Here is a 26,914-nt window from a genome sequence, read left to right on the forward strand (position 1 = left end):
TAGTCCCATTTTAGAAAAAGAAATAGAACAAGCTATTAATCAGCTCTCAAGAAAAAAATCCCCAGGACCAAATGAATTTACATGTGAATTCTATCAAACATTTAAAGAACAATTAATTCAATACTATATAAACTACTTCAAAAAATACCAAACTCCTTTAATGACACAGACATGGTACTGATACCTAAACCAAGTAGGACAAAAACAGAGAAAGAAAATTGAAGACTAATCTCCCTAATGAAATTGATGCAAAAATCTTAAAATAAAATATTAGCAAAGAAATTACAGAAAATCATCCCCAGGATTCATCCCCATGACCAAATAGGATTTATACCAGGAATGCAAGGCTGGTTCAATATCAGGAAAACTATTAGCATAAATGACTATATCAATAACCAAATTAACAAAAACATATGATTATCTCAATGGATACATTTGATAAAATCCCACATCCATTCCTATTAAAAACATTAGAGAGTATAGGAATAAATGGACTTTCCTTAAAATAGTCAGTAGCATCTATCTAAAACCATCAACAAGCATCATATGTAATAGATATTAACTGGAACCATTCCTAACAAGATTAGGGGTGAAACAAGGTTTCCATTGTCACTATTACTATTCAATATTACATTAGAAATGCTAGCTTTGGGAATAAGAGAAGAAAAAGAGATTAAAGGAATTAGAGTGGGTAATGAGGAAACCAAATTATCACTCTTTGCAGATGATATGATAATATATTTAGACTACCCTAAAGAATCAATTAAAAAACTATCAGAAATCCATAACATTAGCAAAGTAGCAGGTACAAAATAAATCAACATAAATCATCAGCATTTTTACACATCACTTAGCAAAATCCAATAGCAAAAGATACAAAGACAAATTCCATCTAAAGTAACTATTGATAGTATAAAATGTTTTGGAATCTGTTTACCAAGGGAAAGTCAGGAACTATATGAGCAAAACTACAAAACACTTTTTATACAAATAAAATCAAATCTAAACAATTGGAAAAATATCAAGTGCTCTTGGATAGGCTGAGCGAATATTATAAAGATGATAAAACTACCTAATCTATTTATTTATTATTATACCAATCAAACTCCCAAGAAACTATTTTACTGACCTAGAAAAAAATAACAAAATTCATCTGGAAGAATGTCAAGGGAATTAATGAAGAAAAAAAGCAAATGAAAATGGCCTACCTGTACCAGACCTAAAAAAAATATTATAAAACAGCAGTTATCAAAACCATTTGGTACTGGCTAAGAAATAAGAGTAGCTGATCAGTGGAATAGGTTAGGTTCACAGGACAAAATAGTCAGTGACTATAGTATTCTACTGTTTGACAAACCCCAAGACTTCAGCTTTTGGGATAAGAATACACTATTTGACTGGCAAAATTGGAAAATAATATGGCAGAAACTAGACACTAACCCACACCTAACAATGTATACTAAGAGAAGGTTGAAATGCATTCATGATCTAGTCATAAAGAATGATATTATAAACAAATTAGAAGAACAGAGAATAGTTTACTTCTCAGATCTGTGGAGGAGGAGGAAATTTGTGACCAAAGAAGAACTAGAGATCATTATTAATCCAAAATAGATAATTTTGATTATATTAAGTTAAAAAGTTTTTGTACAAGCAAAACTAAGCAGACAAGATTAGAAGGGAAGCAATAAACTGGGAAGACATTTTTACATCCAAAGGATTTGATAAAGGCCTCATTTCTAAAATCTAGAGAGAATTGACTCAAATTTATAAGAATTCAAAGCATTCTCCAATTGATAAATGATCAAAGCATAAGAACAGACAATTTTCAGATGAAGAAATTGAAACTATTTCTAGTCATATGAAAAGGTACTCCAAATAACTATTAATCAGAGAAATGCAAATTAAGACAACTCTGAAATACTCTCAGATTGGCCAAGAAGACAGGAAAAGATAATGGTGCATGTTGGAGGGGATATAGGAAAACTGGGACACTGATACATTGTTGGTGGAATTGTGAATGGATCCAACCATTCTAGAGAGCAATTTGGAACTATACTCAAAAAGTTATCAAACTATGCATACCCTTTGATCAAGCAATGTTTTTATTGGGCTTATATCCCAAAGAAATGTTAAAGAGATCCATATGTGCAAAAATGTTTGTGGCAGCCTTTTTTTGTAGTAGCTAGAAACTGGAAACTGAATGGACGCCCATTAATTGGAGACTGACTGAATAAATTGTGGTATAAGAGTGCTATGGAATATTGTTCTGTAAGAAATGACCAACAGGATGATTTCAGAGAAGCCTGGAGAGAATTACATGAACTGATGCCGAGTGAAATTAGCAGAACCATGAGATCATCATATAATGCAACAAGACTATACAATGTTCAATTCTGATGGACGTGGTTTTCTTCAACAATGAGATAATTCAAACCAGTTCCAATTGTTCAATAATGAAGAAAGCCATATACACCCAGAGAGAGGACTGAGAGAACTGAATGTGGAACAAAATATAGGATTTTCACTCTGTTGATGTTTTCTTGCATTTTGTTTTCTTTCTCAGGTTTTTTGCCCTCCCCCCCTTGATCCATTTTTTCTTGTGCAGCAAGATAATTGCATAAATATGCATACATATATTGGATTTAACATATATTTTAACATATTTAACATGTATTCGACTATCTTCCATTTAGGGAATGGGATGGGGGGAAGGAGGGAAAATTTTGGAACAGAAAGTTTTACAAGGGACAATGTTGAAAAATTACCCATGCATATATTTTGTAAATAAAAAGCTTTAAAAAAATTTTTTTTAAAAAAATATTGCTGGAGCAGCTAGGTGGCGCAGTGGATAGAGCACCAGCCCTGAATTCAGGAGGACCCCAGTTCAAATCTGATCTCAGACACTTAACACTTCCTAGCTGTGTGACCCTGGACAAGTCACTTACCCCCAGCCTCAGAAAAAAACAAAAACAAAACAAACAAAAAAAAAAGTATTGCTGTGAGAGTTAGATTATAAAGAAAGCTGAACCACAGAATTGATGCCTTCAAAATTAGTTGCTAGAGAAGACTTTTGAGAGTCCCTTGGACAGCAAAGAGATTAAATGAGCTAATACTTAAAGAAATTAATTCAGGCTATTCATTGGAAAGTCAAACACTGAAGATGAAACTGAAGCTTAAACATTTTGGCCACATAATAAGAAGATAGGACTCATTAGAAAGAACCCTTATATTAGGAAAAATTAAAGGCAAAAGGAAAAGGGGATGGAGGATGATAAGAGGCACAGATAGTATCACAGAAACAATCAACATGAACTTGTACAGATTTTGAAAGAAAGTGAAGGATAGAAAGATCTGGTGTGCTATGGTCTAGAGGTTATGAATAATTGGATAAGATTGGATGACTAATTAGCAACTGAAAATAAACTTGATATATGAGAAATTTTGAAGGAATGGTGAAGTTAAATGGGAAACTAGAGAAAGGAGAATTTACTTTTCCTCTTGTCCAGAGAGCAAAAGGATCAAGGATTTTAAGCTTCTAGGGTCAAGGAAATATACATCATTTATGCTTTCCTCCACAATATTCCCTTCCTCCAAATTTACTCCAATATTCTTTGCTTTATTTGTCACCAGCATTTATTTATCCCTTGCCATTCCTCCCTCTTTTCTTCTACACTTCTTAGATTCCCTCTTTTATAGGACTTCTTTGCATAGTTGTAATTATTTTCATTACCACTTAAGTTTATTTTCACAGTATCTTTTTCTTCCAGACTGTAACTTAATCCTATGACTCATCTTATTTATACCCCTGATAATTAAATTTCTTACAACAAATATGTCAATGGAATGCTATTTTTAATGAGGATATTATGACATATTTATGTTGATTATATAGTGTAACTCATCTCAGCTACTAGATTGAGATCATTCCAAGATTAAGGATTCTATACCCACTAGTATAGGAAAATAAAAGAAGATTTAAAACAATTTGTAACTAAATATAATACAACACAGCCTGTTAAAGTCAAAAGGAAAATAAGCATGAAATGTTATGAGCCTTGTAGCTTTTGGCTAGGAGGATCAGGAGAGAAATTGTCAAGAAAGTGGAAATATGCCTTAAACAGTGATTTTAACAAGGAAAAATGATTAAAATTCAGCAGAAATGAAAAGAAAAGGAAATTTCAGACATTACATAAGTAGAGGCAATGATATCAAAAAGAGCTAGTTTTATTTAAAGTACAATGAATAGTCTGGTTTGGTTGTATTATAGGATATTAATTAGGAAATATAAACTGGTATCAAACAATCTAAGGCAATCTAAAGAATTTTGGACTTTGTTTTATAAAATGTGGGGAACCAATGAAGTTTTTGAGTAGAGAGAGGAGTAATGTGTTCAGAACTGTGTATTAGAAAAATTAATTTTGCAACAGTTGTAAGAGTAGGGCTTGTAGACAAGGTCCTGCTGATATGACAATAGTCTAGGTGAGATATTATGAGACCCTGAACTAAAATACTGGCATTGATGATACAAAAAAAGAGTGGAATATAAGATATATCAAGGAAATTGAGACAGTTCTTGGTAACCAAATGAATGTGGAGAACTGGCTAAGGACAGAAGTAAAAAAATGACTGAAGCAGAGGTGATCAAAAGTATGGTAGTATCATTAACAGAGAGATTAGAAGGAAGAGTGGATATTTTTTGGTGGGATTTCAGGAAAGTAATGATAAGTTCAATTTTGAACACAAAGAATTTGAGGGGTCAAAAGTATATCCCTAGATGACTAATTATGAAGCTGAAAATATGGTACTAAAACTCAAACGAAAGGTTATGACTATAAATATAGATTTGAGAATCATTTTTATTAAAGGGAAAGTTGAAATTATAGGACTGAATAAAATCAAAGAAGAATGAGAAAAGAAATATAAAGACTTAATGTGTACTTCAAGGAACCTCCTGGTTTTTGACTAAAGTACTTTTTTTGATTGCTTATCTAAAGGAACATTGAACTCTGAGTGTAAACTTTGTCCATATGGGCAATTAATATATTAGAAGAGGCAAAAATAACATCCTAGAATCTCAATGTTGGAAGGAAGCTTAGAGGAATTTCCCCTAAAATATACTCAATGGCAAAACAGACTCTGCTTGAAGACCTCCAATGATGGGGCATTTACTGTCTCTAATCTACTATTTATTAAATTCAAAGGTTTGCCAAACATGGGATGTAACTACCTTCAGTTGTTTTGGAAGTCACAGACACAGGCAGTTATTAAGCTTCTACTATATTCTGGCTAATTTCCCCTTTATTTAAGAAGCTATATGGTACAGTCTCTACCCATTCCCTCTCTAGGTCTGAACCAAAATTAATAATCCAGTATGATTTGAATAATGATGGCAAATATGCTGAAATATAAGTCAGTCAAAAACATTAAGTCAATTTATTAACAATACTAATTTTTGAAAAAAGACAAAATGATAAATCATAAAAGGACTTCCTAATGAAATCAGGAAGCCTGATTTCTAATCTGAATTCTATCATTAATTAGTTATATGGGCCACTTCATCTTTTTATGGCTTTCTTTCCTTGTTAGTTATATATGCAGTTAGAACTAGATTATTTCTAAGCTATTCTTCCTTTCAGCTCTAAAAGTGCTATGATTACACTATGGAATTTATTCAGTTTTCTGAGTAAACATTCTATTCAACTTAAAATGCCAACTGTTCCAATCTGATATCTTCATACCCAAAATAAATGGTTGTAAAAATATTTTAGGTATGGTCTCATAAATTTGAACTTGCGTGCCTAAGGGTACATGTTAGCTACTATATAACATGAATTATTTATGTATCCTTTGGAATAAACACTCTAAAATGGACAACTTTCAAGGAACACCTGAAAGGTCTACAAACAAATACACTGATATGGCGTCTACAAAAGGAGCACAAATAAAAGAATAAACCATTATGCAAACATGCATAATGCAAACCTTACACAAGATTTTTAGTTATTAGTTGGGTTTCTGGAAAAGTTAGCCATCTGAAAAATGTGGTCTACTTCATCATAATTGCAAAATAGACTCTTATCTTCTAAAATAAGAGAGAAAAGAAATTTAGTAGATATTATTTAGATACAAATCCTGTTGACTGGCAACCACTATGATTCCACAATATTAATATTTCTTAAAACTATTTCATAACAAAAGAAATGAACCTTTAGAGGAAAGACTTTATTATAAGAATCAAGGAACTTTCATATTCATGACTGTATATTCAATAATATATTCCTAGAGGGACAGTCTCCAAAAAAATGTCTACAATTAAAAACAGAACAGGAAAAAATTGAAAGGCTTACTTTCTTCTTGGTGAATTAGCCGAGGATTCCTTTTCTGAGGCATGAGAGCTTACTGTTTGCAAAGTACAATTATTTTTTTCAGCAGATAAGGTATCTTTTTCTTGCTTGGTACAGATTACTTTTAAGGTATCTATTTCATCACTGCTGTCACCCAAATTTGGGTATAGTTCTGTAGTATGGATAATTAGATCATCTTCACTCACAGAAACAGTAAGGTCACTACTACTATTTAAACTTTCCTCTTCATGCTCCTGCATGCGGTTAGTGGAACTCTGATTTTTCAGGTCTTTGTGATCTATAAGAGACAATAAATGAAGAGGCTATTTGTCACCAATTTCAAGGCAATTAAGATCTTCCACCTCATACAGTGGAACGTTAATTGTAAGTAATAAGAAAAGTATATTCTAGCACTTTAAACTTCACTTCTGCATACAGTATATATGTTATTATACATGTTATTTTAGAATTTCAGATAAGATGGGGCAATGAATATTTTCACTTAAATATACATGTTAAAATCAACAGAACTGAAGTAATATAATAACAATAGTAGAAATCTATATAGATTTGCAAACATGATCTTCTTCGATCCTCATAGCAACTCCCCTCAAGTTCTGTTGGCAAATATAAAGACAAGGAAGCTGAGGACAGAAGAACTGAGATGACTTCCCCAAGGTTACACAGCTATCTGAATCCACCACCACCATCACATCAACTACAAACTGTCCACTTCCTGCCTCTTTCACTGATGAAATATTATTATAAAGCTTACTCTATTCCTCATTATACTTAGCCAATACAGAAAGAGCGTACATCTGCACACACACACACACACACACACACACACACACACATTCATACATGCACACGTTCAAAGTTCTAACCTGACAGAGCTTCCCAAGCACAATGATTTTCTTCTGAATGTACATTTTCAGATGTATTACATTCAGAGACAGGTACCAGTAGAGCTGGCTGCTTATTAGTTCCTTCTTTCTTTCTTTCAGTATTTCCCTGTGTCACTGTTCCTTCTTGTGATCCCTCTGATATGTAACAATTGTCACCCTTTAAATCAGCAGCTGTGTGCTCTGGACTTAATCTTCCCTGTAACAGAGAACTGAGTTTTGTAGACTTTTTGCTTTGGGGTAAATGACTCTTGCCATTATTTGTGCTGCTTACTATCTTTAAGCAATGAGTTTGTTCAAGCTCAGACAATGCTGGAGATGTGACTGGCATTTTCTCACCAATCTGGAGAGATGTCTTTCCGTCTATTTTGTCAGACTTATTTAAGCACTGTGTATCACTATTCATTTGTACTCCACAGCTGTCTGTCACATTACTTTTCTCTGCTGTCTGTTGGCATGAATGTGGGTCAGAAATTGAAAAGCTCTTTGTGGGCTGGGAAGATTTCCACTGTGTACTGAAATCTCCAGTGCTTGAGATTGCTGACATTTGGCGGCCCATAAAGATTGTTGCTGGATGATACAATCCTCTTGACATGACTGTCCCTGGGTTAATTCCTAATGGCTTCACAACTTGCAGAACCTAAAAAGAAGTTTAAAGTTAAACACATCTTGTATAAAACAACTGTGCTGTTTTCAAAATCAATGTCATGTCATACTATAAGAATAATTAAAATAGTACATATCACATTCAAAAAAATTTTGCTTCTATAAAATAAAAACGATACAGAAAAGGAAAATATTTTATAAAATTCAACTCTAAGGAAGTGAGCATTAATTAAAAAACTTGAAATCCAGATTTTCAAAAGCAAATTAAACTAGTGACCCAAAATGGTATTTTAAAGGACATATATTTTTATTACATGTAATATAGAACATCCACAAACTCTTAATGCAGTTTTAAGCTTTATTAGCTTAAACGGTGGCTATTATCATCAATTGCATTATAACAACAATAATAATAGCTATTAGTAAATCTTAAAATTGCACTAACACCTTCAAAACACCTTCTATTATAAAATTTGATAAGCACTTTTAGAGAACAAATAAATCTGATATAGGTTATATATGCACAATGACTCTAAAAGTATATCCATATTTGTCATGTTAGGAAAGTACAATCAGAACAAAAAAACAAAAAACCAAAACAAAACAAAAAAAAAACAAACAAAGGGGAAGCCAAAAAAAAAAAAAAAAGTGAAAATAGTATATATGCTTCAATATACATTCAGTCTCCATATCTTTCTCTCTCTCTCTCTCTCTCTTTCTGGATGCAACTGATATTTAATATCCCAAGTATATTAGAATTGTCTTGGATCACTGCATTGCTGAGAAGAGTTAAGTTTATTATAATTGATCATCTCATGATCTTCATGTTACTATGTACGATGCTTTCCTGGTTCTGTTTATTTCACTCAGCATCAGTTCACGTAAACCTTTCTAGGCTTTCCTAAAATCGACCAATTCATTATTTCTCATAGAACAATAATATTCCATTACATTCATATGTAATAATTTATTCACTCATTCCCCATCTGATGAGCATCCACTCAATTTCCAATTCCTTGCCAATATAAAAATAGCTGCTACAAACATTTTTGCTCACAACTCCATTATTTCATCACCAGGAAATGTATCACTACCGTGTTTCCCCGATAAGAAGACCTATCCCAAAAATAAGCCCTCCCCTTACTGTGTAAGATTCCTCTAAAATAAGCCCTCCCCCGAAAAAAAGCCCTATTGAGATTGCTACTATAGTGAAGGTGATCCCCTGTGCTACACACTACATTTCAGTACCCTCTGTATGCACCGTCCCTTCCCCGGGGGAAGCGCACACCTCGGAGGGGCATCCAATCAGAGCTGCAGCAGTGATATTGCTGGACATGACAGATTGGGTCCACTTCTTCTGAAGGAAATGGAGGCGCAAGACATCCAGGACGGAATTCAGGGTATGCACACTTATGACGATGTTGTTGAAGAAGATGACATGATCATTATTGAATAAAGGTACATTTTTTTTGGTTCACATTTACCTGTTTATTAAAATTGCTGTCAATGTTCATTAAAATAAGCCCTCCCCTAAAATAAGCCCTCTGGTGTTTTTCTGTCCAAAAAAAAAAAAAATAATAAGACAGTGCCTTATTATCGGGGAAACACAGTATGTATATTGCTTCAGTTTTACTACCTCACCAGTACCTTTGGTAGCTTCTGCCTCTATGACTGAAGGACTAGAGGGTGGAGCAAAAACACTCTTCACATAGAGGGTTCAAAATTCCAGACATCTCCTGCCCAGGTTGCATGTACCTTCGGATTCTAATGTTTATTGTGCAACAAGAAAATGATATTCACACACATGTATTGTACCTAGACTATATTGTAACACATGTAAAATGTATGGGATTGCCTGTCATCGGGGGGAGGGAATAGAGGGAGGGGGGATAATTTGGAAAAATGAATACAAGGGATAATATTATAAAATATATATATATAATAAAAAATTAAAAAAAAAATTTCCAGACATCTCTTCATTTGTCAATTGTTGCTTTGCTTGGTTTAATTTCCATCATCTCTTCATAATGTCTTCTCATCAGATATTCTCTAGCACTCTTCCTCCTCTTTTCAGCTTCCTTTTGTATATTCTACCCCTCAAGCTTTTAGACTGTACTCCTTAAATGAAGGGAGCTTATTTTTGTTATTTGTATCCCCAATGTTTAGCATAATGCTTAGCATATAGTAACTGCCAAATAAACATTTACTGTAATATCATAATTAAAGGAACTGTACAAACCATGTGGAAAAAATGACAATGATGAGACTATATGTCATAACTCCTGAAACATAACTAAAGCAACTGAGGAAGGCCCACAAAACTTTAACTTGTGAAATGCTTATCATATGCCTTTTCTCTGCTTTTTTGCCCCTCCTTACTATGTGTATAAAGATATGGTTTTGCGTCTTACATTTTCATATCTGTAAGTGCTATTATTTATCATTTTGAGAAAAGAAAATGAATTACTCTTTTTTGCTACTGAAAATATATGTACACATATAAGTAACTAAATTTTAAAAATTGAGCCTTTATCTCTTTCTTAAAAGATGGTGTATGGGAAATTTATGCTCTTTTGAAACTTGTGAAAGCATTTCATGTGTAGAATCCCAGACTGATTTCATAAAATAATTCAAGGCCATTCTCTGGGCATTTGGCAAGAAATTGGCATGTATTTATAAGTGTTTATTGACTCATTCTTGCTTTCATTCCTATAACTAAACAAGAAAATTTCCCCTCTTTTCCCAACAGCAATACCAAAGATAAAATATCCTTCTGGGTCTAGCAAACCTTCTAGAACCTGGTATATATTATGTTTCAGTTGTGTCTGACTCTCCATGACCACCTCTGGGGTTTCCTTAGTAAAGGTAATGGAATGGTTTGCCATTTCTGTCTCTAGCTCATTTAGAGATGAGGAACTAAAAGAACAAGGTTAAATAACTTGTCCAGGGTCACATAACTAGTAAGTATCTGAAGCCACATTTAAATTCAGATGTTCTTGACTTCAGGGCCAGTGCTCTATCCACTAAACCATCTCACTGCCTAGTGTACAAAAAGAGGTTTAAGTGACTTGCCCAGCAAAGGTAGTAGATAATTATTTGTTCTCATCAATCACCAACTTGAAATTATTTTCTCCCAAAAGGCAACAACAATAACAATAAAACAGTAGGAAGCATGATGAGGTAGTACTTTTCTATACAAAGAAGAAAAGGTGTAAATTTATCTTTAGAACTTCCTACCACTACCACAATCTAAGGAATAATCTTTTTACTGCTACAATATGGATACAGATTTGGAAGCCAGTAGTATCCCATCACTATTTCCAGTCAGCTATAAAGAATGTCCTTTAACAAATCTCTTCAGGACACGAAAGGTTTCTGAATATACCTAAATCTTTTTCCTTCTCTAGTGTACACATATGAAATTATAACTTAATCACTCACTTAGAGAGATATCTGCCACAAAATGAAATAACTAAAGTGTGTAGGAAAAAACTTTCATTTTAAAACTCTATGAATTCAAGGAGGCCTCATTCCAATAACTGCAGTAACTGGGTCCAATTTTGCAGTTCTTAAAGGAAAAATTATAATTGTGAAAATAAACATGTACAAAATGGGAAAAGAGAAGGCTAATTAACTTAATGTACAATTATAAAAATTAGAAAACAAAAAATAAACATCCAAAATAATTACAAAATAAGAAATTTTGAATATTTAAAAAGAAATGTATAAATTGGAAACAAAAATAACTATAGAATTATTAAACTAAAAACAGGAATTACTGAAAAGATAAACCCAAAGAAACCTAATTAAGAAGGGAGAAAAATCAAATCATTAAAATAAAAATTGAAAAAAGTTAGAGAATTATCAGAAATTACTATCCATAATTATATAATAATAAAAAGGATCCTTTAAAAGGAGTCACTACAAAAATATAAAATACTTAAATTAATATAAAAAACATGCAAAAAAAATCCTGATCCTGATGGGATTTACAGGTGAATTCTATCAAATTTTTGAGGACAATTAATACTCATACTACATAAATTATTTTCAATAATTGAGAAAGAAAACAGTCTACAAAACTCCTTTAATGATATTGCTTCTTTCAAGATCCTGCCTGGGAGGGGGTAAATGACTGAGGTTGGTACTTCTTAAGACAATACCAATGCGGGGATTTTTTTTTTTCATCTTGTAGCTTCATCCTATAAATCAAAACTCCAGAGACTGAATCTGGGAACTGTTAAAGCACTTACTTCAGCATTCTACATGGGTACTTCTGACAAAAACACTACAACAAAATGTTAACAAAAATTTTCACTATGATCATATTGGATTTATATCAGTTCTTCATAGAATATCTCTCTTCTTATCCTCTATAATACATATTGGTACATGAATTAAGATTCTTTTCATGAACACTGGAATATGAGATGCCTATACTATGCTATGAGATGTTTCTAAGTTCCCTTTGCATACTGAATAAAACAAACTCTGCCAAGTATTTTACTTGCTGCTTGTTCCAGTTTAATATAGGGCAGCTATGTGGTGCAGTGGATAGAGCACCAGACCTGGCATCAAAAAGACTCATCTTCCTGTATTCACATCTGTTCTCAGATGCTTACCAGCTGTAACCCTGAGCAAATCATTTATCCCTGTTTGCCCCAGTTTCCTCATCTATAAAAAAGGAGTGAAGTAGGAAATGGAAAACCCCTCTAGTATCTGCTAAGAAAACCCATGGACAATTAGTATGTCATAGGGTGATGAAGTGTCAGACATGACAGAGTAACTAAACATCATCCTTAAATTAATTGAAGAATATATATACACAAATTGATATTATCTAAAGTAAAATCAGGATTTAATATCATGTTTTGTAAAACATCCTATAGAATTTCACTGTAAAATGATCTCATGTTAGTACGTCATATAATAATATTATCTAAAAAAATATTCAGGTAGTGCCTCTACTCATCCACACTCAATCCTATGATCCTTATTATTTGTAATATCTGACGGTGGCAAACCACAATGAAATACTGTTTATCCCAGCTATGAAACAGTAAAGATATGACAAATCATTTGAATATCATTTGTGAAAAAGCATGGTTGTCCCCTAATTATAAGCTAACGGAGGGTACCTTTGATTTGTGCATATAGATGACTACTGTAAAGACTTATGCAGAGGTAAGAGGCATATGGGTTGATAGTCATTGATAATCATTGGTAACCATTTTTTGGTATTAAAGAAATATAAGATTTTTCCCCCTACATATTTGGTATTGTCCCTTTCTTTAGATATTTCACATACTGACCTCTCAGCACTCTCAAAATTATGTTTCTTCCATCATGAATCTTTTCAATGTGAACTTGGTCTGTTCTGACAGCTTTTCCCAATTTTCCTACAGATACATCTGAGAAAGTGATCCCAGGGTCCAAGTATGGTGTGGTTCTATTGTCCTTGATGTTGAAAATTGTTTATTATCGTAATCAAACATATTTTCCATTTTTTTCTATTCATTGTTCTGTATTCATCCTTAGTGTCTTTGGGTTGACTGACCTGAGGCTAATTTCTTGCCAAGATTTATTAAACTAGTTTTACCCTCTACTGTTTCTCTATGCTTTTATGAGATGATACTACTCAGAATCAGAAGATTCTGTATATATATATCTTTTGTAAGATTTTGATACAAATTCAAAATTCTACATCAATGTTTTTGACCACTATCTCTCTCTGTTTGACAAGTAAACCAAATGGTTGCAGAATAAGTCACTGTTTTTGTTTTTTTATGTCTTCTTGCTATAGAAATAAATTTATGGTGGTCTAGTTTTACAATAACTTTTATAATAGGTGTCACTATATCTGTTGATGATTTCCCATTTTCCTTGCAAATTATTTATTGAAGCAAATCTTTTATCTAAAAATTTGATAGTCTCGCTACATATATACAGATCATTGATGAATATCTCTCAAAATGTTTTTCTCTTGTCAAAAAAAATGTAATCTTCTATTTTTTTTTATTATTACTTAGTGGTCTAATGCCTACAACTACTTTTCCGAAACAGAGTGCTCATGATGTGATATATCTGTGAAGTTTACAAGTTTATGGCTACTCTCATATGTTTTTTTTCTCATTCATGATAATGTTAAGATCTCATTTTTCCTCTATTTTTAATGAAGAAAATGAGTGCCAGAGCATATGCTGATTTAATTGGAAACATCTTATAAAGGTATTCCTTGATCCTCAGCAACTGATACTCATATATAAGAAGTCATTTTTTAATGATAGTCTTTTTGCAAATATGTATTATTAGTATTCCAAAATGAGGTGAATGTCCTAAGAAATCTGGCTTTTTTTTCCCTCTATTAAAAACAACTCTACTGAATTCATTCTTGCCTTTCTCCTAGGGGTACCTGTGACCCATGCATCCAATACATTGAAACTTCGAGCCCCAACTAGAATCACCAAAAATCCTAGTGCCACACAAAGACATCATGACACAACACTATATATGAAAGAGCAAAAGAACTAGGTTTTTACTTGAAAACTTTATATTCAAAGTTAAGCACAATCCTTAAATGGAAAAAAATCAATATTTAATAAATTGCCAGACTTAGAATTTTGTTGCAAAAAAACCTGAACCTTACAGAAAAATTGAATTACAAAATCCAAGAGAAATATAAGGTAAACAAGAAAGACTAATTACAAGGAACTCAATAAGGACAATTCTACCTAAATCGGTCTACTTGTTCAGCACCCCATGAATCCAATGCCAAAAAATCATTTATGCAACTAGAAAAAATAACTTTAAAAAAGTTCATCTGGAAGAATAAGAGGTCAAGAAAAACAAGGGAAGTAATGAAAAAAAATACAAAGAATGGTGGCTTAGCCATATTAGGATCTAAAATTCTAAAGCAGCAGTCATCAAAACTATTTGTTACTGGTTAAGAAATAAGGTGGTAGATCAGTGGAATAGGCTAAATATATATGATACAAAAGTCAGTAACTAGGATAAGAACTCGTTATTTCACAAAAATTTCTGGGAAAACTGGAAAATGTGTTAGATAGAATCTTGATGTGGACCCACATGTCACACCCCACAAAAATATAAAGTCAAAATGAATGCATGATTTGGATATAAAGGGTGATACCATAAGCAAATTAGGAGAGCAAGGGATAGTTTACCTATCAGATCGATCTTTGGAAAAGGGAGGAATTTATGACCAAAGAACTAGAGAACATTATAAAATGCAAATAAATTGAAAAGATTTTGCACAAACAAAACCAACACAAACAAGATTAAAAGAGAAGTACAAAGCTGGGAGAAAAAAATTTTATAACCACCATTTCTGATAAGGGCCTCATTTTTAAAATATATAAAGAACTATGTCAAATTTATAAGAATACAAATCATTCCCCAATTGATAAATGGTCAAAAAATATGAACAATTTTCAGATGATGAAATTAAAGCCATCTACAGTCATATGAAAAATGCTTTAAATCACTATTGATTAGAGAAAACAACTCTGAGGTACCACTTCTCTCACATTGACTAAGATGACAGGAAAATATAATGATAAAAATTGGAGGAAATATAGTAAATTGGGACACTAATGCATTGTTGGTGGAATTGTGAAATGATTCAACCATTCTGGAAAGCAATTTCAAACTATGCTCAAAGGACTATCAAACTGTGCATACCTTTTGAATCAACTGTGCCACTCCTAGGTCTGTATACCAAGAAAATCATAAAGGAGGAAAAAGGACCCAAATAGGCAAAAATGCTTATAGCAGCCCTTTTTCATGCTGGCAAAGAATTGGAAAATAAATAGATAGATGTCCATTAATTGGGGAATGGCTGAATAAATTATGGTATAAGAAAGTAATAGAATATTATTGTTCTATAAAAATTGAACAAGCTGATTTTATAAAACCCTGGATTTACATGAACTGATGCTGAAAAAAGCAAAACCAGAAATATATTCTTCATAGTAACAGCAAGAATGTACTATGATCAACTAAGAAAGACTTCTTTTCAGCAGCTCAGTGATCCAAGGCAATATCAATAAACTTTAAATGGAAAACACCATCTGCATCCAGAAAGAGAACTGTGAATTAGATTCAATGTAAATTGGCAACATGCTATTTTCACTTTTTTTTTTCTCTCATGAGTTCTCCCTTTTGTTTTGGTTTTTCTTTCCCAATATGATTCATAAAGAATGTGTATTTTAAACGTTAATAAAAAAGAAAATAATAAAATAATTTTAAAAGAAGAAAGAAAAAAGATTAACCTTCAATAACAAAGAAACAATATGAAAAAGTACATGAAGAGACAAGAAGGAGAGGAATTGAGAGGATTGGGTCATGTGCCCAGGTCAAAATGAGAGTTAGAGATGAAAAGAAAGTAACACCTGTAATCTCAGTAAGAAAACAGACTTTGGGGGAGTGGGTAAGGAAGAGGAATTAAGAATTTAAAAAAATAGAAAGGTAGGAAGCCTTGCTTTGATAATAGGAAGGGGTTCCATTGATAAATGTTTTTATGAGTGAAAAGAGATATTCTGTACAGGGAAACTCAGAATTTGTCCTAGCTATAGTCTGGAAGGGCTTGGTACATCAAAAATCCACTTGTCTTACATTGACTAGGGAGAGGTAGAACTTCTTGGCAAGGACATCTGGCATTTGGGGAGTTGAGATTTTGAAATAAATGAGGAAAGAAATATAACTGGGGAGAATAGAGACAAGTAGTGGGCTATATAAACAGGGATGTATATGAGTGGGGTTGAGATGGGGATATGCTCTATCATAAAGCAATGTCCTCTCTGACACCTGCAAGAATTGGCAATATTCTGGGGGAGGGGAACAAGGGGAGATCAGGCAAGCTCTACAAGAAAGTGAGAGAAATTATCTAGGATGACTATGCAGATTTATTACATGAGGAATAAAAAGAATATAAAAAGTCTAGATAATTTTAGAGGTCATAAATCAGAAAATGAGGGTATAAAGCAGACAAAAAGAGAAGATGGATAATAATTCTTTTAGAAAGAATTCTTTTAGAGAAATTCTTTTAGAAAGAAGCACCAAAAAAAAGAAATTTTAAAAACTAGTCTATGGAATTAGTTAAAGTGTAGAAGCAGAAATCTATTGGACCAGTAGAAAAGAAAAAAACCACAGAAGGTGAAAATTATAAAAGGAGATAAAATCAACACAGAAAGTGGAACTAAAAAGTAAATCTCTAAAGGGAAAGAGATAACAAATGAGAGAAGGTGATCATGAAATAGGATCAACTTTAAAAAAAATTATGGTAGGGGCAGCTAGTTGATGTAGTAGATAGAGCACCAGACCTCAAGTCAGGAGGACCTGAAATTGGAATTGGCCTGAATCACCTTCTTCTTGAAGACCATTACAATTGATCATCACATAATCTCACTGTTACTGTATGCTTCACTTCGCATCACTTCATGTAAGTTTCTCCAGGCCTCTCTGAAATCAGCCTGCTCATTATTTCTATAGAACAATAACATTCCATTACATTCATATATTCATATACTTTTTCAGCTATTCCCCAATAAAACTAAAATTTAAAACACAAGAATGTTAAAGAGGTGGAGTCAGAATGGTAGCAAGAAGCCAGGACATCATCACCAGCTTCCTTCAGATTCAATGCTAGATTCAAGCCTCTGAACAGATTTTGGAGTGACAGAACTCACCAATCAGAGTGCAATAATTTTCCAGCTTAAGATATATTGGAAGAACTCCAAGAGAGCTCTGTCTCAATTAGGCAGGGAAGAATGTAGCCCAGTACTGTATTGCATGGGAAAGATCAAAGTAGGAAGGCCTAGCATGAGGAATCTAGCAGGAAAAGTCTTAGCCAAAGGCAGCATTGGTTACTCAGACCTGGTTCACAGAACCAATGGATCCAGCTAAGACTTCAACTTAACCACAGAAGACAAATTGTGAGTCCCCAAAATTTTACATAACAAGTGGAATTTGGTGAGGCCAACCCAGTGCAGTGGGAAAGCCTGCAGCATCCCTAGCTTCAAAGCAACAGAAAGTCAGTGAGAGGTCCCTGTCCTCCTGCAAAAGAAGCTTAGGACAATTTCCTCTGTGCCCCAGGAGCAGAGCTCAAGTTTTAAAATGAACAAAAAAAAAAGAGTCCTGACCACAGAAAGCTATTTTGGCAAAAGGGAAGAGCAGAACACGAGCCCAGAAGAGGACAGCAATGGTAAAATGCCTCAAAGGGAGATATGAACTGGTCACAAGCTCAAAAGCCTTTCTCTTGGAAGAGCTCAAAAAAAAATCTTAAAAGAGAGAGAGAAGAACAATGAGGAAAATAAATGAGAGCTATACAAGAGAATTATGAAAGTTTGGGGGAAGAAAGTCAACAACTTGGAAAAGGAAGCACAGAAATTGACTGAAGAAAACAACATATACTGAAGGAAAATAACTCCTTAAAAAACAGAATTGGTTAAATGCAAAAATAATTGACCAAAGGCAAAAGGAAGTAAAAAAGCTAACTGAAGAAAATAATTCACTAAAATTAGAATTGAACAAATGGAAGTGAATGATTCAACATGACAACAAGAATCACTCAAAGAAAATTTTTTTTAAAATGCAAAAATAGAAGAAAATGTAAAATACCTCACTGAAAAAACAACCAACCTGGAAAAATAGGTCAAGAAGAGATAATCTAAGAATTACTAGACTACCTGAAAACCATGATTTAAAAAAAAAAAAAACAAACAGCTTGGGCAACATCTTTCAAAAACCCATTAAGGAAAACTGTCCCTAATATCCTAGAACCAGAAGGTAATATTGTCATTATATGAATCTATCAATCAACCTCTGAAAGAGACCCCAAAATGAAAACTCCAAGGAATATTATAGCCAAATTCCAGAATTATCAGATGAAGAAAATATTTCAAGTAGCCATAAAGAAACAATTTAAATATCAAGGAGCCACAATCAGAATTACCTAGGACCCAACACTTTTCACATTAAGGAATCAGAGGGCCTGAAATATGATATTTAAGAAAGCAAAAGATCTTGGACTACAACTAAGAAACAACTTCCCAGCAAAACTGAGCATTAATTTCAGGGACAAAGATAGACATTCAATGAAATATGTCTGATGAAAAGATCAGAGTTGAAAGAAAATATGACCTTTAATTATATAACTCAAGAAAAGCATAAAAAGGTAAATTTTTAAGATTAAAAATTATTTTTAAAGGTTAAAATGTTTACATTGATGTAGAGGGCTAGAACTGAGCAAATGCACTTGGATAATGGAGCATGTGAGGCTAATTGCCAATTGGACAATTCTCTATTAACATGTTTGAAGGATGACCCTCCCCAACTATTCTCCGCTGGCTGGATCGGTGGGTATGGACAAAGAACGGGAAGTGACATGAGTGGGTGGAGTAGTAGGAGGAAATTGATTCATTCTCCTGGCCATGGAGAAAGAGGAAGGAGATGTGGAGATTGCTAGATCTAATCCCTGACCTCGACCACAAAAGACCAAGAATAAAGACTTTTAATTATCCTGACTCTGGCTCATTCTAAGAGATCCAGGGTCCCAACACATCCCAACATGAAATAATCATATTTGTAAGTCTTGAGAACTGTATCTTCCTTCTCTGGGCAGTTAGAAAGAGTATACATAGATAGTGCTTTTATTGTGATAATAAAAAAGAAGAGGTAAAATGGAGTGAATTATACTACATGAAGAAGCACAAAAGATCTATTACAATAAAGGAAAAGAAGGAAGGGGGATGAGTTTTGTTTGAACCTTAATCTCAACAGACTTGATTCAAAGAACCAATAATATACATACATACTCAGTTTGGTATAGAAATTTGTTTCACCCTATAGGGAGACAGGATGGGAAGGTAAGGGGGGAAGCTAATAGAAGGGAGGGAAAAAGGATAATAAGAAAGGGAGGTTAGCTGATCAAGAGGAGGGCAAATTGAAGAAGGTGGGGATCAGAAGCAAAACACTGATGAGGAGGGAAATGGTGAAAGGTGAAAGAAAAGTGTAAATGGGAAGAAATAGGATGGTGGGAAATAAAGTTAGGAATCTTAACTGTGAATATGAATGGGATGAACTCTCCTGTAAAATATCGCATCCTTCTGAATCCAATTCTTCCTGTGCAACAAAAAATTCGGTTCTACACACATATATTGTATCTAGAATATACTGTAATATATTTAACATATATAAGACTGCTTGCCATCTGGGGGAGGGGGTTGGGGGAGGAAGGGAAAAAAATCTGAATAGAAGTAAGTGCAAGGGATAATGCTGTAAAAAATTACCCATGCATATGTACTGTCAAAAAATGTTATAAATATAAAATAAAAAAAATTTAAAAAAAATAAAAAATAAAATAAAATATCGCATCCTGATCCATTCATTCTGGAGAATTGGAGAACAATTTGGATCTATGTCCAGAGGGCTATCAAAATGTTAAAAAAAAATCTTAAAGGAGGGAAAGGGACCTACATGTGCAAAAATGTTTGTGACAGCCCTCTTTATAATGGCAAGAAACTGGAATCTGAGTGGGCATACATCAGTTAAAGAATGGCTGAATAAGTTATGGTATATGAATGTTATGGAATATTATTGTTCTATAAGAAACGATTAGCAGGATGATTTCAGAGAGACCTGGAGAGATTTAGATGAACTGATGCTAAGTGAAATGAGCAGAAGCAGATCACTATACGGGGCAACAATAAGATTATATGATGATAAATTCTGATGGACATGGCTCTTTTTAAATAATGAAATGATTCAAGCCAGATCCAATGATCTTGTGATGAAGAGAGCCATTTACACCCAGAGAGAGGACTGTGGTAACTGAGCATGGATTACAACATAGTATTTTCATTCTTTTTTGCTATTATTTGCTTGCATATCATTTTCTTTTTCATTTTTTCCTTTCTGATAGAATTTTTCTTGTGCAGCAAGTTAATTGTATAAATATGCATGCATATATTGGATTTAACAAATATCTTTACCATGTTTAATATATATTGAATTACTTGCCATCTAGGGAAGGGAGTGGGAGGAAGTGGGGGGAGATTGGAACACAAGATTTTGCCAAGAGTCAATGTTGAAAAATTATCCATGCATATGTTTTGAAATAAAATGTAATGTAATTGTAGGATCTTGGTACTAGCCTGAGTCCTTGATCTTAGGAGAGGAGTGAAGAAGTGGGACTCACATGGATGGTCAAACATGGAGTCCACTTATTTCAAGTTCTTTCAGCCTTAAATATTACAAGTACACTTGCATCACTATAGCACACTGGGCATGTGCTAATTATACTAGGCATGCGCCAAATATAGGATACTGTGAATGGGGAGCCACATAAGCGACTTGCTATTCTTGTATAGATTCTCCTTGCTAATCAATTATCTCCGCTTCAAGTAGAACACAGGTTGTCAAGCCCTCTATTTCCTTCCAGTGAGGAACACAGCACAGCCTTTTGTCAACATCTCTTCAGTTTGTCATGGAACAGCTTAAAATGAAGATAAAAGGGTGAGGCTGATCTCCTCTAGGAGAGAGACATCAGGCAATGAAGAGTGATGAGGCCCAGTGGGCCTCAGCAAGGCATGGCCTCTCCCAATTCAGTCAACATTAATGGCAAAAGTTATCTACTCTCATAATGCCTCAACTTCCTTTTCATTTCTCAATCCTTTAGAATCTATATAGCATCTGAATTTCATTCAACTGAAATTGGTCTCTTCAAAATTATCAATTATCTCTTCATTAACAAATCCAGTGGCCTTTTCTCAATCCTGATCTTTCTAATCCTTCGCAACATCTTAATGCTATTATTATCCTCTCCTTCTGGATACTTTTTTGCTCTCTGTAGTTTTTGTGACAGTAATTTTTTGGATCTCTCCCAGCCTTTCTAACTATCTTTCAACCTATTTTGCTAGACTTCTAAATGAGGCTATATAGAGGGCTGTAGATACTGGGAAAACTCTGGGTAAGGTATAAGACCAAGAGGAAACCTGCTAACAATGTCTAGTTTGGCTCCCCATTTCCCTTTGGTGTTCTTACCTCTCTTCCTGAGAAATCAAGGAGGGTGTGACCACCTGTGTTCTTCTTGAAGGGATACTTACAGCAGGGTGCTTATAGTTAGCACTTTTACTCAGTGTGATTGATGAGATAAGATTCTCTAGTTCACACATACTTAAGAGTACTGTAATGATGTAATCACTCTAGTTGGCACATACTTAATGTGCTGTAATGATGTAATAATACTGAGGTATTTAAGACCTGAGGACTGAAAATGAGAGACTCCATCTTTGACCATCCTCCTGGTGGCTCTCCTGCCCATTCCACTAAGACCAAGACTGGTCCCAAGATCCTCCAGAGAGCTAGTCTGGACACTACAAGGCTATACTTCAAGGTTCTATCTTGTACTCTCTTCCCAATTTACATTCTTTTAATGACCTAAATAGCTCCCAGGGGTTTAAATTTATTTTCATCTATACTTAGGATTCTCAAACTTATATGTCTGCCTTTATCTCTCTCCTGAGTTCATCACCTCTCTCCTAAGTTCATCATCAATCACATACCAGGCAATTCAAACTGAATGTCCCATAGGCATCTTAAAACTAAATATGCATGTCCAAAACTGTGGCCAGAACTTAAAACAAAGTACTAAGTGGAATTGAGGGAGACAATGGTTAAATCTAGTTTAGCAATGATTTAATCCTATCACAAATAATGATTTCCTAGTGATATAATGATTGGTGTATACTCCGCATAGAACAGGGGTTCTCAAACTAGAGCCTTTGGTTCAGATGCAGCCCACTGAGGATATTTATGGGGCCCGAGGGGTTATGGCAAATGGGCTGAGGGGTGAAGACAGAGTGTGAGTTTTTGTTTTTACTATAGTCCAGCCCTCCAACAGTCTGAGGGACAGGGAACTGGCCCCCTATTTAAGAAGTTTGAGGACTACTGGTGTAGAGCACATAAACGAGGAGCCTCAGCCAGAATTTGCCAAAAAGGCAAAGGACTGGCACCAGGAACTTAAGCTCTCGGAACCAAGGAGATAGGCCTCTAAGAAAGCTAACCGGGCCCCAGGAAAGGAGACAAGACTTTGAAAGAGATAATACAGGATTTGGACTTAAACCCCTGGCTATTCTTGTGGTGATTACTGAACTGAAATGAAGGCTGCTTCCAGAGACCCCAAGAAAACCTCAACAGAAAATATTACATTTTAGAGAGAATATTACACAAAACAGAACTCACTATTATTTCCATCCCCTCCTGTTCCTTAATTTCAACAAAGATACCTCAGTCCAAATTCCTTATTTCTGTCAAGGTCACTACCAACTTTTTAGTCACCCAAATTTAAATTTAAGGAGTAATCTACAAATCCTTATTTTTTTCCACTACTTACTTTCAAAGTTACTAAATCTTATTAATTCTAACTTAATGACATCTCTCTCTCATCTGTCCCATTTTTCTTTACTTCCCCTAGTTCAGGTCCTTATTATCTCTTACCTAGATTGACTATTACAATGACCTCCTAATTTGTCTCCCTGCCTCAAATCTGTTTCCTCACCAACTGAACCTCTCCATAACTGCCAAACTGACAGTCCTAAAATACGTCACTGTTTTGTTCTGTAAGTTACAATGGCTCTCTGTTGACTATCGGATCAAAAACAAATTCCCCTATTTGATATTTAAAGCCTTCCACAAGCTACCTAGTCCCTAGTATGTAGAAAATTTATACTATTGTCCTGTGTACAATCTATGACCTAACTATAATAACCACCTCACACAAGACATCACATCTTCCTTCAACATATCTTTATAGAATATGTCTCTCATGCCTAGAATATATTCCCTCCTCACTTTCATCTCTTAGAATCTCTAGTTGCATTGAAAGCTCAACTTAAGTATATCTTCTAGACAAGACCTTTCCTGTTTACTCTAACTGTAGGGGTTTCTTCCCAAAATTACCATGCATATGCTTTGTATGGATTTTATGTAAATTTATATGTATTCCTGTTATTTCCCTTGATAAAATGTAATTCCCTTGAGGAAAAAGACTGATTCATTTTTGTCTCTGTATCCCCAGCACTGAGCACAGTCTACTCCACAGCAGTGATGTACTAAATATTTGACTGAAGGAAACACATTATGGGCTAGATGACATACTATAACTATAAAGCCAGCCTCATACATCCATTTTTTTCTTCCATTCTGGAAAGTACCAGAAAGCTTCTGCTACTACTCTGTCAGTAAAATACCCAGCACAGGTGCCTACCTCTGCAACAAAAGTCTTTTAATGCTGGTCTCCAACTCACCTTTCTTAGGGATATTCTAAGCAAGCTGAGGACAGTCTGGATACAGATAGCAAATAGATGGCATAATCCAGGGAATCTCATCATCATTACCTCTATCCCATGTCTTACTCATCCCCTTATAGAGGTTTATATTTTTGGGGCCAATCCCAGAATGCTCTTTTCTCATCTTCTTTCCAATTTGGCCTAGAGGGGACCTACACAGTTGGGCTTTAGTCCAGGGAGAAAGACAATAAATGACTGGCTTTAACTTCCCTATATCTTGAAGTTCTAATCAGTGGTATATAAACCTTATATGAGAAGCTGGAAGAGTTGGCTATTCTATTCCTCCTTCCACCACGTTTCTCCAATAAAGACCAATATCTACTTGCCACTCTGGCCATAGGGTTAACTTAGAACTTCTAAATTGTTTTGTCTTAGTTATAACTCTGGGTAATGGTATAAAGGGCAAATTGGAATTGTGAGAGATTTAAGGCAGGAAGATGCCTTGGGAGAAATTATTACAATCTTCTAGGCAAGAGGTATTAAGTGTCTGAACTAGGATGACTTCAGTGGGAGTAAAGAGGATAAAATAAATTCAAGGAGGCAAAGTCAACAGGATTTAGCAACTGATTGTATGTGGAAATTGAGAGAAAGGAAAAGTCAAAAAATAACTTTATAATTTGCCAAAATAATCACTCTTCTTTCTATAAAAGATTTCTCTACTGGATGAAATATATAAAACCTTGTTTGGAATTTAATGGTCCAAGACTTTGATCCAATCTACCTTTCAAAGTTTATTTGATGTTATAAACTGAACTTCTACCTGCTCCCCAAATCCAAGATGCTAGCTATCTTTTGCCTGTATTTATTTGCATATCTTTTTATCACTGCCTTTCAGAATTCCTCTGTCCCTTCAAAGTCAATTCAGTCCCTCTGGTCAAGTAGTATTTTCTGATTTGACCAGAGCAAAATATTTTCCCCAGGAATTATTTAGGAAGCACATTGAATATTTCAATTCATGACCTACCATCACTGTTTTGAATTATTTGTATTTATGTACATTGTATGGATAAGAATTGTTTCATTTTTGCAGTTATATTCCTAGAACTTATCACAATGCCTTGCATACAGTAAGTTATCAATAAATATCTGTTGAATTGAATTTAATAAAAAGAGCTCAAGATTAAATGTCTAAGACAATGATGATGCCAGCAAAATTTAATCAAGACTTTAATTGCAATAAAAATTATTTGCAATATTAAACATAATGAGTTGAAGTGCTCTGCAAGACATTCAGATATTCAGTAGAGAGTTAAAAATATGACTTCTTTGGAAAGAAGTCATAACTAGACATATTGATTTAGGAGTTAATTGAACAAAAGATCCCAAAATAGATCACTGTCTTCTCTAACATCTTGTCTCTACTATTTTCTTATTCCAACTTTGACGCCACACCAAATCTCCTATTCTTAAAAATACCCTCATTTTATCTAACCATTCCTTCAACCTTTCTCCCCTTCTCAGGCAAACTCTTTGAGAAGATTGTTTATACAATACATTTCTACTCCCTTCCCTCTCTTTTAAGTAATCTATAATCTGATATCTCACTTCATCATTCAAATGAAACTACTTTCTCCAAAGTTATCAACCTCTTCATTGTCAAATCTAATGACTTTTTCTCAATTCAGATCTTTGTTTGAGTTTTCAACATTATTTGACACCATTGCTCACTTTTCATCTTGGACTCTCTCTCCTCTCTAGATTTTTGGGGTCTTGTTGTTGCTTTGTTTTAACGTTGCTGTCTTTGGTTCTCCTCTTCTCTTACTAATCTTCCTCAGTCATCTTGCTACATCTTCAAACACAGAATATCCATTCCAAGGTTCTGTCCTTATTCCTTTTTTTTTTTTTCTCATTCTATACTATCTCATTTTGTGATTGCATCAACTCCCATGGGTTCATTTGTAATCTCTTTGGAAATGATTCCTGGATCTGTATTTCCAGGCTCTCTATCCTGAGTTCTAATCCCATATCAGCAACTGCCTTTTTGATAGCTTTGAAGGAGATGACCCACAGGCACCTTAGATTCAACACACCCAAACAAACTCATAAGCTTTCCCTCTCCTATACTTCCCTATTACTGTGGAGGACACTATGATCCCCCTGGCTATCCAGACCAATAATCTCAAAATCAACCTGGATTTCATATTCTCATTTTGTCCTCTACACACAATTTTTCGCCAAATCATGCTTGTTGTTTCTACCTTCAGAATTTTTCTCATATTCACTCATCTACCATTCATATTCAGGACTTCATATCTACCTGCATTGAAGGCTATTGCAATAGTTTTCAATTTGGTCTTCCTGCCTTAAAACTCTCTACCATTCCAATCTATCATCCAATCAAATGCCAAAATGACTGTCTTAATGTTTAGTTACATCTATCCATGGCATGTTACACACCATTCCTACTCCATAAACTCTAGTTCCACATTTCTTCCAGGATCAAATTTCATTTGACATTTAATATCCTTCACAACTTTACCTCTCTTTACCTGTTCTGTTTTCTTATATTTAACTTCCCTCTGGGGACCATCTGTGACCAAGCTATATGCTGGCTCTGACACAACATTCCACTTCCCAAATCTTTGTTCTTCCCCCTGCCAGGAATATTTTTCCTTGTCCTCATAACTTTTTAGCTTCCCTGCTTTCTACCTTCTATAGGAGGCTTTTTAGGTACCCCCTTCCCTTTCCC

General features: G+C 34.2%; 1 protein-coding gene across 4 annotated transcripts in view; it reads right to left on the reverse strand.

Moving 5' to 3' along the window:
* The window catches only part of KIZ (kizuna centrosomal protein), a 213,162-nt gene that overhangs the window by 133,288 nt on the left and 52,960 nt on the right, over positions 1–26,914 (reverse strand). For all 4 annotated transcript variants that reach the window (XM_074287740.1, XM_074287741.1, XM_074287743.1 and 1 more), the window contains 2 exons: positions 7,235–7,892; positions 6,351–6,645 (listed from right to left, as the gene is read on the reverse strand). In XM_074287740.1, the coding sequence (XP_074143841.1) occupies positions 6,351–6,645; positions 7,235–7,892 (953 nt within the window). The remainder of the gene's footprint in view (positions 1–6,350; positions 6,646–7,234; positions 7,893–26,914) is intronic.

This window comes from Sminthopsis crassicaudata, chromosome 2, assembly GCF_048593235.1.
Source record: "Sminthopsis crassicaudata isolate SCR6 chromosome 2, ASM4859323v1, whole genome shotgun sequence".
NCBI classification, from domain to species: Eukaryota; Metazoa; Chordata; class Mammalia; order Dasyuromorphia; family Dasyuridae; genus Sminthopsis; species Sminthopsis crassicaudata.